Genomic DNA, 17,586 nt, shown 5'->3' with positions numbered 1-17,586 from the left:
ATATTTGTCATTGCTAAATATAAGCATCAAAACATACCAATAATAATATTAGTAACATTTATATTGATTTATCAAAAATTAAAGGAAATATTTTTCAAGAATTAAAGAAAAAATCTTTGGGCTTATATCAGATTAAACAGCAGAAGTGAGATCAAGATAATAAAGGAAATTGCAAACAGTTTTAAACTAGTACAAGTTACATAAAAGTATATAGATTATAAATCTACAAATAGTATCAAGTGTGAGTGTTTGATAGACATCTATCAGCATGTTGTTAACTGTATTATCATTTGTGCAAAGAAGAGAGGAGACCATGTAATGTCATCATTAGTTGTCACCAGCAAGCTGGATTGGCAGCAGCAGCAATTACACTATTCTCAGCATCTTCAGCCAAACAGCTCAAAATCATGTCTAATTCATCAAAAGCATCAGCCAATATACCTGATTCAGTAATTTCACCATCTCCAAGCATAGTAGTTGATGTTGCAGCAATTGATGGTTCAGTTGGTGTAGGAATCACTAGGACAGGTCTAGTTGGTTGAAATGCTGATCCAAAGACTGTTTCAAAATCTTCAGTGCCGACTTCTGACTCATTTTCTGTCTCACTTTCTAACTCATTCTCTGACTCGCTCTTCGAATCACTCTCTGATTTGCTATCTGACTCACTAGCTGACTCACTATCTGACTCACTCTCCGAATCACTCTCCGAATCACTCTCTGATTTGCTATCTGACTCACTATCTGACTCACTTTCTGACTCACTCTGCTGACTCACTCTTCGAATCACTCTCTGATTTGCTATCTGACTCACTATCTGACTCACTCTCGGACTCACTCTGCTGAATGTCGTCGACAAGCATCTCATTTCCCGTTGTTAAAGGAGAGTTAACCGATTTATTATATTCTAGTCTGGTCATTTCTTCCATGTGTGATCCAAACTGGTCGACAGTAAGCTCATCTAAGTGAGAGATGGTGTTACGTAAGGTAATCACACGATGTAGAGCTGAATTAGCATGCTTTGCTTTACGTAGTTTACGCATTCCCAGTTTGTACAGAGTTTGTTTCTGTTTATTCCATCTTTGTTGTTGGGAGAGATGAGTATGCCTATGCACCAGCAGTCTAGGTATGAACCTTGCCATTGATATGCTTTTTCTGAACCTAAAAAGAATAGAAAAGTAGACTCAGTTTTTGTTTGCTAAAACCATCTGATAGTTATCACACTCTCTTATGACTCTTTGATTTTGAAATACATCATATAAGATCGCGGAAAACTACATCTTACCATATTTTTGTGTAGAAAATTTATCTTCACATTTAAATTAGATGCTTTTTACTGGTTTGAATGATTTAGCACTGCCGTAATTTTATTGAAGATAAAATAGTGTTCTCCCTCGCAACATATTTTTATTCAACCTGTTTCAAATAACACCAGGAAAAATATTTAGATAGGTATATTTATGCATATTTAAATTAAATTAGAAGATTTTAGTGTATATAAGGTTTAAAATGCAAATGCTTGAATTATCTTGATTACAACTTAGTCATAGTTTTAATGCACCATGTATGGTTTCTTATAAATTAAGAGAAACTAGTCGAAACAGGCTATAATAATGAATTATTACATTTTTGTTTCAGGCACAATTTAACAATACAAAAACAAGTTTTTACTAACAAAACTCTCTAATTTCAACATCTACAAACTTAATTGAAACTAAAAAGTTTTATTTCAAAAACTTTTTGAAAATGAAATTTACAATCTAAAAAAAAGATTTAGCAAAATATCGTTTACTACAAAAGTGTTAAAGAATCTAACTGTCAAGGTGTCAACGTTGGAGCGCTTTTATGTTCTAGCATGTTATTTTTATGGTTTCTTATAATTTAAAAAAGCTAAACGTCTAGCCTTTTATATTCTAGTACGTTATATCTCAGTCAATCTCTGAAACTTTAGTTAAACTGTTACATGTTATTTCTGTTTATTAAACTGTTTCTGGCCGAGCAACAGAACACCTAGTTTCAACTAAGCAAATCTAGAATGTAACATGAAATGGTTTGTTCCTACTCATAAACTGGTATTTCTCGACTTCTCTTAACCTCTCCTTTTTGTTCACATTCAAAGTTGATACTTTCATCAAGTTAAACTGGTTTCAGCCATTAACGTAACATTAAACAACAGTTACATTAAAAGTGATACAGGCGCAAATGATATGTACCAACTTCTAATACCGTGCAAGAATATATCTACTAAATTCTTTGGCATCTACCTCCACTAGGTTTGTTTAGACTAGCAGCAAACCTCTACACAACTGCCTCCTACTGCTGTTAACCACCAAATGCCCTGGTTGGTTCTACCTATTGGCACATCTATTGTTCTCTTTCTGACTTCTATTGTTTTTCCCTAACTAATTCCTTGCTGAGTTTTATGAAGACTGTTTAGAAAATCTCTCAAGCACGCAATGGTAGACTAGCACTATCCTCAATAACTGGTTACAAGCTGTTTCCACATCCCACATGTTTTGCTTATAGAAACAGTTATAAAAATTTATCATATTGTGTATTCTAGTTAAAATCAGAAAAACCAAAGTTTAAAATGCAAAACTAACCAACTGGTTTACTAACTACTCAGTAAATCAAATCAGAGATTTGAAACAGCAGATCTTGAAAACGTTTCGACTTAAGGAAACTTAAGGTTGTCTGGTTACTCTTTTTATGATTGAAAATCTGTAGACAATTTCTTTTTCTGCTGCTCTTAGTAAAAATAAGAACGATGTTGCAAAAGTAACTAAATTTTTTTAAAGTTGTTCAGACCCTTATCTCTTAACTTATGTTTTTGCAAACATGATAGCTCACTCACAATACTTATGGTGCTCACAATGCTGTGGTGAAATTAGTGGCTAAAGAATGCTAAAAAATGATAAGAGACGCTACACGAACACATTACCAATTAGATCAAAATGTTTTGACGTGTTTCCATATTTTTACTGATGTGTATGCATGTAGCTGTAGTTGTAGATTAGGTTAAACAGTTATGACCCTGCTGAGTCAATTGTTACTGTTGACCCCTTTAAGTACATCATGCAATACTCGTAAACACTGATGCGTCAGAGGACTTGCAGGTTGATTATATATTCATGGTGGTTATGAATAATACCTGCCGGGGTGGTTCTAGGTCACTTTAGCATATCACTTTTTAAGTTTATTTTTTTCAAAAGTTTCATTCATTCCAAAACAAGCATCTCATTCAGCTAGAACATTTCCCGTATCTGTTCAAAACACTATAACTGTCCTTGACCCTTAATCTGACAAAGTTCCTCTGTTTATGATTCAAAGGCAAGTTTTTGTTCTACTGATCTTAATAAAAATAACAAAAGTTTAACAAAAGTAACTAAAGTTTTTTTGAGTTTTCCCACCCTTAACTTTGAACTTGTAGCTATACAAACACGATAGCTCACTCACAATACTACCAATAGTTCGATGCTATGGTAAAGCAGTGGCTACAGAATGCTGAAATTTAGTAAAAGACACTGTACAGTTTGTAGCTGACTGCCCTTTGTGTTAAATTAATTAGTCCAGTTCAGTATGTCACCTGAAGTCTAGCGGACTATTTTGGGCTGATTCATGTTTCCGAATCTGGCCGGTTCTGATTGGTCTGATGCTTTCAGCACTTTGTGCTTTGGGTGCCACCAACGGGTCACCAATTATATTGGTGTGATTTCTGGAGCTTGGCTTAGCGACTCTTAAAATTGGGTGGGTTTATGTCCCATTTTATTGCCTCTGCCTTGGCGTTGCCTGCGGGGATTGGTGCACCAGATGTTCAGCTCATGACAGTAACCCTTAGACCATTTTTTATAACTTCTTACATGCCAGGTACATCTTATAAATACACGTCAGCAGCTCACCCAGATCAGTGTCTACTACTCACCAAAACGGCAACGTTACAAGGTTCGCTTTAGAAAACTTTACTTTTCAATTTATGAACATAATGCTTTTATTATAGTAGAGAATTTTTGATATACAAGAGATTATGCTCGTTGGATAAATATTTTAAACACTTTCAAGTACTAGCAAGGCTCCATTGAGAGGAAAATAGAAGTATGTTAATTTTTATTTTTTATGACATATACATCTGATTTTATTTACCTCTAGTAATATCTCCATATTCTATCTGCATATTTTACTCATACATTTTATTCACCGCTGAAATCATCGTAATCATATTTTACTCTTTATAATTTATAGTTTTTACAGGATTTGCTGGTCAATAAACCAATTATCAGTGTCCAAAAAGCAATCTCCAAAAACTCAATATAGGGCTCAGCTACACAGATGTATTACTGGCTAGATCAAAATGTGTTAATGTAATTTTAGAGCTAAGTTGCAGCTGATTTTGATTGTTAATTCAAAATATTTTGTTTCAGTGTGACTAGAACAATTTGGTGACAACTCAAAATTATTTTATTTGTCGCTAAAACTTAACTTTGTCATCTGCAGTTACACTCGGCTTCAAATCAAAATTATTATGGATATATTGATTCTTATTTCTGAGTATATAATCTAATTCTCCTTCTGATAATATAGTTAAGAGACTGCATACCTTATTAGATACCTGTTAACCGATTTACTTATTAAGGCCATATTAACTAAAGCACTTTAAATACGATTTCAAAAATATATGACCAGAATTTTGGCTTGTATAGAGTTTGATTCAATGACATTCAGTTTAACATTATGGCCCTTTAGCCAACTGAGCTAAACAATTTGAGCTCTGAGAATCTGAGCTAAAAACCTGAGTTAAAAACAATTTTGAATTGAGACAACCAAAATATTGGCCAATATGTGGCTAGCACTAATGACATTAAGCTCATTAGACCGATGCTCTAATCAACTGAACTAATCGGCCTAACGATGTAAAAGTCTATCAAGTCGATTATGGCATTTAATGTCTAACACGACGGCCGATATGGAGTTTGAGATCTTAAAATTCAGCTCATGTTGCTCTAATCAGCAAAAATATTCGGCTATATTACAAATAAAGCTGCAAATATAGTGTTCCCTTTAGAGTACTAAAATATTGGTAAATTTGAAGTCTGATCTCATAATATTCGAGTTATTAGACTGACGTTATAACCAACTGAGGTAATACCATAATTTCCAAAGTGCTTACGGTTGCTTACAGTTTTAAAACGTGATGACTAAAATGTCGGCCAATTTTCAGCTCAATTCAATGGCATCCAGTTTATTTGACCGACCTTTTAACCGATTACGCGATTCGGCCATAATAACAACAGCACCTTAAATACGATTTCAAAATGAGATGCCAAAATCTTGTGTAGTATAGGGCTTGATTCAATGCCATCCAGCTTATTAGAATGACACTTTAACTAACTGAGTGATTTGACCAGATTAGCAATTGCGCCATAAAACGATTTTGAAATGAGACAACCATAATGTTGGCCAATGTGGGGCTCAAACCCATGACATCCAGCTGATTACACTGACACTCTAATCAACTGAGCTATTGGCTACATGATGTGAAATTCCAAAATATTGATTTTGAAACGAGATGACTAAAATGTTGGCCAATATGGAGCTTGGATCAATGATCAAGGCCTTAATATTTATCTTTTATGTCAAAAGTTTAAGTTCACAATTTTATGTTGTGACAGGATATTCAGCACAGTTTTGTTCATGCTTCATAAGCAGCAATATTTGAGTCATGAGAGTTTAGGTTTAAAGAACCCGGCAGCATAATACAATTATTATTGACCAATAGCACAATAGCTGACCAAACCAACGGTTGAGGAAAAAGATTACTGTCAATTGGATTTGAACTCACAACTTCCAGCTTGGTTGATGGAAGCCTTAAAATTTAGGAGACTTGAGGACTGACATGTTAGAATAAATGTGCAAATATGTAGCTTTTGCGGTGATTTGTCGGCGCTCCTGATGATCTCTCACTACACACTACACCATCAGGGTACCAGCTTTATTACAATCAGTGTCAATAAGTAGTCATAAGACTGTTAACTATAATGCAATGTGAGATCATAAACTACTAGCTTTTTAGCTTTGCTATTCTTGCAAGACAGTGTAAAGCTGCTATATATGTTCACTTTGTTCATGTTTTACGAGCAAAGTTTAAGGCATGAGAGTTTAAGTTTAAAGAACCAGGCAGCATAACACAAATACTACTTACCATGATGCAATATGAGGTCACAAACATGCAAAAGCTAGCTTTCTAGCTTTGTTATTTTTGCAATATGAAGTAAAACTGGGCCTTGCCTTTTTGAAACATTAGAGTGTGTTTGGGTTTCATATGAATTCGGGTTCAAGCAAGCTGCTTAGATTCTATCCACACATGTCCCCCTTATAATTTTAGTAATTTTGCAAGTTATTGTCTTGTTTGATGTGTAGAAGGAAATTCAGTAATCAAGCAAGTAAGTTTTGGTTCTAGAGATTCAAAAATTTTAAAGATCTCAAGCTACATTATGAGAATGGTAAGCTTATGACTAACCCATGTAGAACTAAAGTGTTTTCATCAGATTTATTTGAAGAGCTTGTGTCTGGTTTGTAGGATCAACATTTTTGCAGAAGAAATATAAATTCACCTTCCTTACTGAGTTTTTCTAGCTTTAGTTTTGTTTTCATATAAATTATCAAATGCATATAATTTGTCTCAAATCATCATTGTTTGAAATTATGCTTGTATTAGCTAATGAATATTTGTCATTGCTAAATATAAGCATCAAAACATACCATTAATAATATTAGTAACATTTATATTGATTTATCAAAAATTAAAGGAAGTATTTTTCAAGAATTAAAGAAAGAATTTCTGGGCTTATATCAGATTAAACAGCAGAAGTGAGATCAAGATAATAAAGGAAATTGCAAACAGCTTTAAACTAGTACAAGTTACATAAAAGTATATAGATTATAAATTTACAGAGAGTATCAAGTGTGAGTGTATGATATACATTCATTAGTGTGTTCTTAACTGTATTGTTATTTGCGCTAAAAAGTGAGGCAGCCATGTAATGTCATCATTAGTTGTCAAAAGCAAACTCGATCGGCAGCAGCAGCAATTAGAATATCTTCATTCAAACTTTCCAAGTCTCTCTTCATGTCATCATTAGCCAAACAGCTCAAAATCATGTCTAATTCATCAAAAGCATCAGTCAATACACCTGACTCAGTAATTTCACCATCTCCAAGCATGGCAGCTGATGTTGTAGCAGTTGATTGTTCAGTTGGTGTAGGAATTACTAGGGCAGGTTTAGCTGGTTGAAATGCTGATCCAAAGACTGTTTCAAAGTTTTCAGTGCCGACTTCTGACTCATTTTCTGACTCACTTTCTAACACATTCTCTGACTCGCTCTCTGAATCACTCTCTGATTTGCTATCTGACTCACTAGCTGACTCACTATCTGACTCACTCTCTGACTCACTCTCCAAATCACTCTCTGATTTGCTATCTGACTCACTATCTGACTCACTCTCTGACTCACTCTGCTGACTCACTCTTCGAATCACTCTCTGATTTGCTATCTGACTCACTATCTGACTCACTCTCGAACTCACTCTGCTGAATGTCGTCGACAAGCATCTCATTTCCCGATGTTAAAGGAGAGTTAACCGGTTCATTATATTCTAGTCTGGTCAATTCTTCTATGTGTGATCCAAACTGGTCGACAGTATGCTCATCTAAGCGAGACATGGTGTTACGTAAGGTAATCACACGATGTAGAGCTGAATTAGCATGCTTTGCTTTACGTAGTTTACGCATTCCCAATTTGTACAGAGTTTGTTTCTGTTTATTCCATCTTTGTTGTTGGGAGAGATGAGTATGCCTATGCACCAGCAGTCTAGGTATGAACCTTGCCATGGATGTACTCTTTCTGAACCTAAAAAGAATAGAAAATTAAACTCGGTTTTGTTTGCTGAAACCATCTGATCATGATCACACTCTCTTATAACTCTATGCTTTCAAACTACATCATGCAAGATCGTGGAAAACTACATATTACTATATTTTTGAGCTGAAAATTTATCTTTGCATTTTAAATATACACTTTACTGGTTTGCATGATTCAGTGACGCCATAATTTTATTAAAAATAACAAAGTGTTCTCCCTCGCAACACTTTTTTATTCAATTTGTTTTAAATAACATTAGGAAAAATATTTAGGTAGGTAGATCTATGCATATTTAACTTGAAGTACAAGAATTTTAGAAGATGAGGTTTAAGATGCAAACGCTTGAATCATCTTGATTACAACTTAGCAATAGTTCTGCTGCACCATCTATGGCTTTTTTAATTTAAGGAAAACTGGGCTAAAGAAGCTATGATAATGAATTGCTATATTTATCTTAGGCACAATTTAACAGTACAAAAACAATTTTTAATTTACCAAACTCTCAACTTTCAACATCTAAAAACTTACTTAAGACCAAAAAGTTTCGATTCAAAGACTTTTTGACAAAAAGCTTTACAAACTGAAGAAAATATTCAGTAAACTCCTTTTTACTACCAAAATTTTAAAAAATTTAGGTGCAAAGATTTAAATGCTTTTATGCTCCAGCACGTAATTTCTCAGTCAACCTTTTAAACTTTAGTTAAACTGTTGCTGACTAAGAACCAAATACCAATGTTAAAGTAAGTAAATCTCTAATTTAACATAAAATGGTTTGTTCCTTATTTTAAGTTTTATCCTTACATATAAACTGATAGTTCTCAACTTCTCTTGACTTATACTCTGTGCTCATTTTTAAAGTTTCATCAAATTAAACTGATTTCAACTGTAAAAATAACATTACCAAACATTTGAGTTAAAAGTAGGACAGATTGTAAAGCATAAATGATACATACCAACTTTTATTACTGTGGAAAAATATTTCTGTTAGTTCTTTGGCATCTACAGTACTTTCAATAGGTTTGTTTAGACTAGCAGCTAACTTCCACACAACTACCTCCTTCTGTTGTCAACCACCAAATGCCCTGGTTGGTTCTATCTCTTGGCACACCTATTGTCCTCTCTCTGACTTCTATTGTTTCTCCCTAAATAATCCTTGCCGAGTTTTATGAGAACTGTTTAGAAAATCTCTCAAGCACGCAATGTTAGACTAGCTCTCTCCTCAATAACTGGTTACAAGATGTTTTCAAACCCCACATGTTTGCTTATAGAAAAAGTTATAAAAGTTTATCATACCGTGTAAGCTGGTTGAAATCAGAGAAATCAAAGTTTAAAATGCAAAACTAAAAAACTGGTTGACTAATTACTCAGTAAATCAAATCAGAGATTTGAAACAGTAGATCCTGAAAACCTTTTGACTATAGGAAGCATGTGGTTGTCTGATTCCTCTCTTTCTAACCCAAAACCTGTAGGCAAGTTTTGTTCTACTGATTTTAGCAAAGATTAACAAACATTTAGGAAAAGTAACTAAAGTTTTGTTTAAGTTTTTCACACCCTTAACTCATGACTTGTAGTTATACAAACATGATAACTCACTCACAATACTACAGATAGTCTGATGCTATGGTATAGGCGTGGCTACAGGATGCTGAAATTTGGTTAGAGGCACTATATAAACGTAGTACTGGCTGGATTAAAATGTTTTGATACATTTTTATATATTTTACTGATGTGTACAGCTGTAGCCATAAATTAAGTTAAAACGTTATGCTCCTGCTGACAATTGTTACTGTTGACAACTTTAAGTACATCATGCAGTACTAGTAACACTGATGTGTCGGAGGATAATAATACCTGCAGTGATGGTTCTAGGTCATTTTACCATATAATTTTTTAGTATTAAATCATTCATAAGTTTTATCCAATATAAAACAAGCATCTTTTCCAGCTAGGACGTTTCCGGTGTCTGGTCAAAAGACTAAAACTTTCCTTAACCTTGACAGAGTTACCTAAAAGATGGAACAATGCTGACCTATCACCAAACAGTTCAATTTAATGATGATGTCACAGAGAGCATATGTCAAAGGCATCAGAGATTACACCAGAGCTAACATCATTACTTAAAATGCTGCAGGTGAGTTGTAATGACAACAAATCAACAAGTTCCCAGTGATTATACAAACAAGTTAATTAGGCATATTTATTCAGGCAGTGCTGAAATCGTCACATTAGACAATGCAGCTAGTATATGTATTTTATATATATGTATATATAAATATATATATATATATTTATATACATGTATATTTATGCTTATACGTATTTTTATATATATATTGTTATATTTTTGTTGATACTGTATAGTAGTAAATTATACATGTCTTACAATAGATTACTTATAATATGGTGTTATAAAGATGTACATGTATATTATTTTAAATTAAAGTATATCATACCTTGGTCTTTTATGTAAAATTTCAAGAAATCATATAAAACATGTTATCTTATATTAATGTTTACAATGAATAACACAATTTATACTGCATTATGCTGTATGAATTGGATACTGATAAATGGAATACTAAACTATCTAAATTCTTTGCCGTAAGAAGATGTTTTCAGAATTTGAGCAGAATTCAGACAGATTTCAGTAACAAATGGTTATTAATCATGTCCGACTCTGAATATAAAAATGTGGAATATATTTTCACTTTCTTTTAATTTATTAAGAATAGCTCAATCTAAGAGCTCACTTTCTACTTTCAGTAGCTTTCAGTTTCTTGATTAACTAAAAATCCTCAAGCAGTATAGTCTGTTCTTTTGGTTTTGTTCAGATCACTCTTACTGCCAAGGGGGCACAACTACAAACTCAGAAAGATAGTTGAGCTCCCTGTTTAATTTTCTCACACTCATATTTTACTAAATGTTATTTCCGTGTAGGTATATCTTTTGGTAGATATGTAATAACTGTGTTACCAAAAATATGTTGTTCATCTATTTAGGGTGCTGCCACATCTACACGCTGGGGATACTCTGTTGGAGACACATGAGACATTTTCCATGATAATCAATTTAGACAGAATCCATTGACAATAGTTAAGTGCGTCAACAAAAGAGATGATAGCTTGAGATCTTTACAGATAAATAGTTTTATCTACAATAATCAAATGCTTGCTTTATGAAAAATGTGCTCGGTGTATTCTAAAAATGTTGAAATGAATACTTTAGTAGGCTTTTTCATAGACTAATTATTGTAAGTTACATTAAGAAGATAACTCTAAATCTATAGGTATGTGTAGGACAAAATTAATACTTATCGTATAGCACCTAAAACAAAAACATACTTTGTGTTTTGTCATTCTTTTAAAGTACATCTGACTAGTGAATCTCCAAACATCAACTTTTTTAAATTAAGAAAAATAACATATCAATGCTCTTAGTTAAAAACTTTCAGAAAAAGGTTTACGAATTGCGGCCAAAAGTTCACAGAGTATAAGTTTCTTAAAAGCTTAAAAACATTAAAAATTTTTGTTAACATAAATATCTAATATATTAAATATAATTTTATAGATTATGTTAACGTGAGTTTTTTTATGATTTTATTAGCTATAACAATATTGTTATGGATACTAGCACCATGGTAGACTGGTACACCATAGTAAAACTGGTTATAGTCTTGCTAGCTGAGCCGACTTCATCCTTAATTGCTGAGTTTGCCTCAGCCATGCCGGCTCCGGTCTTGTTAGCCGAGCTGGCTATAGCTATGTGTTGTTTAGATACTTTGAACATTCAGTTTATTGACAGAAACTTTATTAGCTGTGTTCATCTTGACAGTTGTGAACAAAGAGAAGGTATTATGAAAAGGCTATTGTAACAAAAAGCAGAAAGCTTTCAGAAAGCACAACGAGATAGTTTTTAAAACCATGAAGCTGCTATTATTACAATACTATGCCAACTATTATATGCATCCGGCTTTTTTTATTCGACCAGTTTTTGACCAATCGACTGATCAGGCATGCAGTTAGTTAGTACCTGAGCACTAAGTGATAGTGTTCTGCTGGCTTCCACCACAATTGATTAAAAAGTAACTGTTTATAACCAGTGAACATGTAAGTCTACCAAATTGAATCTCAAATTAAGCTGATTTGAATTGAAAGAATTACAAAAGCAACTGTAATATGTTCAATTAGGACCACTCATTTAAATGAATTAAATATACATAAATTATTTCTCATTTGTGACATTTACGTCTTATGCCCCAAGTTTATGTTGTGACAGAATAATCAGCACAACTTTGTTCATACTTCATGAGCAGCAATGTTTTAGACATGAGAGTTCAGGTTTAAAGAACCAGATAGCATAATACAAATATTATTGACCATGGCTCAATGTCAGTCCAAGACAACAGTTTGAGATTGAGAAAAATGATTACTGTCAATAGGATTTGAACCCACGACTTTCAGCTTGGTGGATTGATGCTTCAAAAATTAGGAGACTGGAGGAATGACATGTTAGAATAAATGTGCAGATATTTAGTTTTTTGCTGTGATTTGTCGGCGCTCCTGATGGTCTCTCACTAAACTAGACTATCAGGGTACTAGCTTTAATAAGGTTATATTCAGTGTTAGTAAGTAGTCGTAAAACTGTTAGCGGGAACATAATGTGAGATCATAAACTGCTGAATTTCTAGCCTTGTTATTTGTGCCAGACAGTGTGAAACTGTTGCTTAGATTTTTGAGACCTTCAGGTGCTGTCGGGTTTCCTACGAATAGCGTTAAATGTAAGGTGCTTGGATTCTATCATATGTGCTTTATATAACAGTGTCGAGTTCATGGCAGCCTCTTAAATAATATGCCATATTTTATGTTTTATTCACTGTTGCTGTGACGAAATCACCAGAACTAAGCATTTCTATGTGTCATTTATATTCCGAATTTTTGAGCAGTTCAAACATGCAAATAAAAAAATATATTTCAACTCTGTAATGCTTTCACTCAACAAAAACCTGACAAGTCTCTATAGTTTGTGTAAATAACACAAAAAGGGAATGTGCTAAGGGTAGTTGACCATTGGTTTCTGCTCACATGATGAAATTGAACTTTTTGTACAGATGTTGAAAGCAGTGAAAAAGGCTGTCAGATTTAAAAATTAAAAATGAGTTCGCTATGAGTTTTAATATTATAGCTCAGTTTAGCTGGTATCTTTTTGTAGACAGAGAACAAAATATTTTTATTTGATTAAATGAAAAGAGTACGTTGGAAAATTTAAAATGACATATATACAGATTTATGCATTTAAAGCTCATAATTAGGATGAGAAGATTTCTCTATCAACAACAAACTTGTGGATTGTCATCATTTTACATATTCCCTATAAATTTAGTGTTAGATATAGTTACAATATTTATTGTCTTATTTGAGGTGTAGGAAGAATGCAATAACCAAGCTAAGCATTGTTGAGGGTAGATAAGAAAGTGTCCATGACATGGATCCAGATCTCTATGAAAATTCTAAATATCTCAAGCTATGATAACCAAATTCATTTGGAACTAAACTTTCCTACCAGATTTGTTCGCAGACCTTTTATAGAATAATTAACATGTTCAGCCAAAAACATCTTGTGCCTAGCTTGTTTAGCAATTTTGCCATTTTGTTAGAGATAGCTTTCTGAGAAATACAAATTCATCATTAATAATGAGTTTTTCAATTTGTAGTTTGGTTTTCGCATAAAATGCAAAATGCATATACTTTTTACAAAATCCTCATTGTTTCAAATTATGCTTGTATTAGCTTATGAACAATTGTCATCACTAAATGGAAGCATCAAAATATACCAATACAAATGTATGTGTCATTTACATTTATTTGTTAAAATGTAAAAAAGACAGTTTTTAAAGGTTAAAAAAATTTTGTGTGTTTATATCAATTCGAACATCATGAGTGAAATTAAGATAAATAAATGGTATTACAGTTTTAAACTAGTAGAAGTTACATGAAAGTATATAGATTATAAATCTACAGAAAGCATCAAGTGTCAGTGTAGCATATACATTCATCAGTGTGTTTTTAACTGTGTTGTCATTTGTGCTGGGAAGTGATGCAGCCATGTAATGTGTCATCATTAGTTGTCAACAGCAAGCTGAATCGGCAGAGGCAGCGGCAGCAATAAGAGTATCTTCATTCAAACTTTCTATGTCTCCCTTCAATTCATCCTCAGCTAAGCAGCTCAAAACCATTTCTATATCTAGAATCAGCCATGTAGAGATAGACATGAAGTGAATAACAAGCTACATCAACTTTCCTGACAGATCCTCACGGAGACAAAATATACAAATTCCGAGGATCACCATTACAAACATATTTCCAGTTCCAATCCCCTCATTGCACTACCAAAACAATGAGAATTTGGCATAAGAAAATCTCAGATAGCCTTCAAAAGTTTATACTCTCAACACAGACTATGATAACATGTGTCATGCGTTAGCAAGCTCCGTATCTGACACCAATCTATACCAGACCTAACATTATGGTTGAAGATTACATATGTTGAAATCTCCACTGATAGAATACAGCAGGACGTAGCCAGGCACCCACAATATTCCAAAACTCTGAACTGAAGAGTTGAAACATATAATTCCACTTTTGGACACTAAGGCTAACTCTTAACTCATATATAAGGACACATATTTACCTATATACTTGACTTTTTCAATACAGCTTCATTATGGCAGACAGACGTGTCAGCAGATTAAGTGGAAAAGTCAACTTTTGGATAAAAAAGAGGGTGACTATATTCTAAGTCTCTAGAAACTACTTTTATATTTCTATAAGTTTAGTCTCGAATACAACTTATTATATTTTTCTTGTTCTTAAATTAACATAAGGTATTGGGAAACCCTTTTCGCATACCTTAGGGATTCCTTTTCTCAAAGCATAGTCTTAGATTCTCAAATTTAGAAAGGTCTTTTATAGGGTGTTGATTACGTTAATCAACAAAACATTGGTTAAACCGTCATTTATACGGACTGGTTCTTATCTGAGAAAAGGGTACTAAAAATGACCAGTGCGTCTGCATTCAATAATAAACTTGAGCTACTACCTAAAAGTTGTAAGATTACTTAGTAGGATAATCTAATACCATCAATAATCAACACAACATTGTATCTATTTCTTCACAAGGATAAGCCAATCTACCTGATTCAGTAATTTCACCATTTCCAAGCATGGTAGCCGATGTTGTATCAGTTGATAGTTGAGTTAGTGTAGGATTTACCAGAACAGGTCTTGCGGGTTGAAATGCTGACTCAAAGACTTTTTCAATGTTTTCAGGGCTGACTTCTGACTCACTATCTGACTCACTCTCTAGCTCATTCTCCGATTCACTCTTCGACTCGCTCTCCGACTCGCTTTCCGACTCACTCTCCGACTCGCTCTCCGAATCACTATCCGACTCACTTTTCGACTCGCTCTCCGAGTCACTTTCTGACTCGCTATCCGACTTGCTCTCCGACTCACTTTCCGACTCGCTGTCTGACTCACTCTCTGAGTCACTCAGTGGAAAGTTGTCAAACAGCATCTCATTTCCTGATGTCGAAGGAGAGTTTACCGATTCATTACATTCTGGTCTGGTTATTTCTTCCATGTGTGATCCAAATTGATCGACAGTAAGTTCATCTAAGCGAGAGATGGTATTACATAAGGTAGTCACACGATGTAGAGCTGAATCAGCATCCTTCACTTTATGTAGTTTACGTATTCCCAGTTTGTACAAAGTTTGTTTCAGTTTCCTCCATCTCTGTTGTTTGGAGAGATGAGTACGCCTATGCACGATCAGCCTAGGTATGAACCTTGCCATGGAAGTGCTGTTTCTGAACCTAGATACCATAAAAGATTAAGACTTGATTTCCATTGGCTGAAACCATCTGATGTTGAAAATGTTCTCTTATGACTCTTTGCTTCCAAACTACATCGACTAAGATCGTGGGAAACTACATGTTAACATATTTTGAGCTGAAAATTTAACTTTGCAATTTAAATATATGCTCTTCACTGGTTTGAATGATTTAGTGATGGCATTGTTATGTTAAAAATAACAAAGCGCTTTTTTCTCTCGCAACACTTTTTTATTCAATTTGTTTCGACTAACAGTATGAAAAATATTCAAATAGGTATAACGATGCATATTTAATTTAAATTACAAGATATTAAGAACATGAATTTTAAGATGCAAATGCTTCAATTATCTTGATTCCAACATAGCCATAGTTTTGCTGCACAATCTATAGGTTCCTATAATTTAAGAGAAACTAAGCTAACAAGGCTATGATACGAAATTGTTATTGTTAGGTTAGGCACCTTTTTATCGATAAAAAACAATTTTTCATTTACAAAACTCTCAACTTTCAACATCTACCATCTTCATTGAAACCAAAAAACTTCATTTCACAGACTTTTTGAAAATAAATTTTACATACTGAATAAACTATTTAGTAAATTCTCATTTACTACAGAAGTGTTGAAGAATTTAGCTGGAAAGGTGTTAGTGTGTTTTATGCTTTAGGATGTTAGTTCTCAGCCATCCTCTGAAACTTCAATTAAACTGTTGATGACCGAGAAACGAAACAACAAATAAGCAAATATCTAATTTAACATAAAACGGTTTGTTCCTTATTTAAAGTTTTATTTTTACATATAAACTGATATTTCTCAACTTCTCTCAACTTATGCTCTGTTCTCATTTTCAAACTTTCATCAAATTAAACTGATTTTAGCTATAAAAAGAACACTAACAAACATTTAAGTTAAAAGGAGAACAGATTAAGTAGGGTAGATGATACGTACCAACTTTGAATACTGTGGAAAAATATTTCTGTAAGTTCTTTGACATCTACTTCCAATAGGTGCGTTTAGACTAGCAGCTAACTTCTACACAACTACCTCTCTCTCCTGTCAACCTGTATCTTCCTCTGCGTTCGCCACCAAATGCCCTGGTTGGTTCTACCTCCTGGCACATCTATTGTTCTCTCTCTCTAATTTCTATTGTTTCTTTCTGAATAATCCTTTCTGAATTTAATGAGAATTGTTCAGAAAATCCCTCAAGCACGCAATGTTAGACTACCCTCCCCCTAAATGACTGGTTACAAAATGTGTTCACATCACTCTTGTTTGACTAGAGAAACTGTTGAAACAATTTATATATTGCATCTTCTGTTTAAAATCAGAGAAATTAAAGTTTAAAATGCAAAACAAACCAACTGGTTTACTAAATACTCAGTAAATAATATCATAAATTTAAAATATCAAATCTTGATGCCTAGATCAGATCAAATCCATCTTTGACAGCATTTTAGCTCAAGAAGTGTGTGGTTGTCTGGTTCTTCTGTTTATGATTCAAAATCTGTAGCCAAATTCCTGTTCTACTGATCTCAGTAAAAATAACAAACTTTAACAAAGAGTGTTTTTTAAAGTTCTTACCACCCTTAACTCTTGACTTGTAGTTCTACAAACATGACAGCTCACTCACAATACTAATGGTAGTCTGATGCTATGGTAGAGGGGTGGCTACAGAAAGCTGAAAATTGGTAAAAGACGTTATACAGATGTACTACTGTCTAAATCAATATATGTTGATTTTAGTAGCTGATTTTGATTCTTAATTCAAAATATCTTTCTTTCAG

At 33.5% G+C, this 17,586-nt stretch overlaps 2 protein-coding genes across 2 annotated transcripts; both read right to left on the bottom strand.

Annotated features, from left to right (window-relative positions):
• Window positions 1-7,050: 7,050 nt before the first annotated feature.
• On the bottom strand, window positions 7,051-7,608 carry LOC137398282 (uncharacterized). The gene has a single exon (XM_068084388.1). It carries the CDS (start codon window positions 7,606-7,608, stop codon window positions 7,051-7,053), a length of 558 nt encoding a protein of 185 aa, XP_067940489.1.
• Window positions 7,609-14,037: 6,429 nt separating this feature from the next.
• On the bottom strand, window positions 14,038-15,764 carry LOC137398281 (clumping factor A-like). The gene is made up of 2 exons (XM_068084387.1): window positions 15,104-15,764; window positions 14,038-14,153 (listed from the first exon to the last, which is right to left on the bottom strand). Exons 1-2 carry the CDS (start codon window positions 15,762-15,764, stop codon window positions 14,038-14,040), a joined length of 777 nt encoding a protein of 258 aa, XP_067940488.1.
• Between the last annotated feature and the right edge of the window lie 1,822 nt (window positions 15,765-17,586).

This window comes from Watersipora subatra, chromosome 6 (genome assembly GCF_963576615.1).
Source record: "Watersipora subatra chromosome 6, tzWatSuba1.1, whole genome shotgun sequence".
Taxonomy (NCBI): domain Eukaryota; kingdom Metazoa; phylum Bryozoa; class Gymnolaemata; order Cheilostomatida; family Watersiporidae; genus Watersipora; species Watersipora subatra.
Note: the sequence above shows the minus strand (reverse complement) of the source record. Positions and strands in the feature narration are given on the sequence as shown.

Bases quoted from the DNA above. Each gene is read 5' to 3' on its own strand.
- LOC137398282 (XM_068084388.1), bottom strand. From the start codon at position 7,608: ATGAGATGCTTGTCGACGACATTCAGCAGAGTGAGTTCGAGAGTGAGT.
- LOC137398281 (XM_068084387.1), bottom strand. From the start codon at position 15,764: ATGGCAAGGTTCATACCTAGGCTGATCGTGCATAGGCGTACTCATCTC. The intron at 14,154-15,103 runs GTAGATTGGCTT...GGCTGATTCTAG, and splicing joins TGGTGAAATTACTGAATCAG to ATATAGAAATGGTTTTGAGC.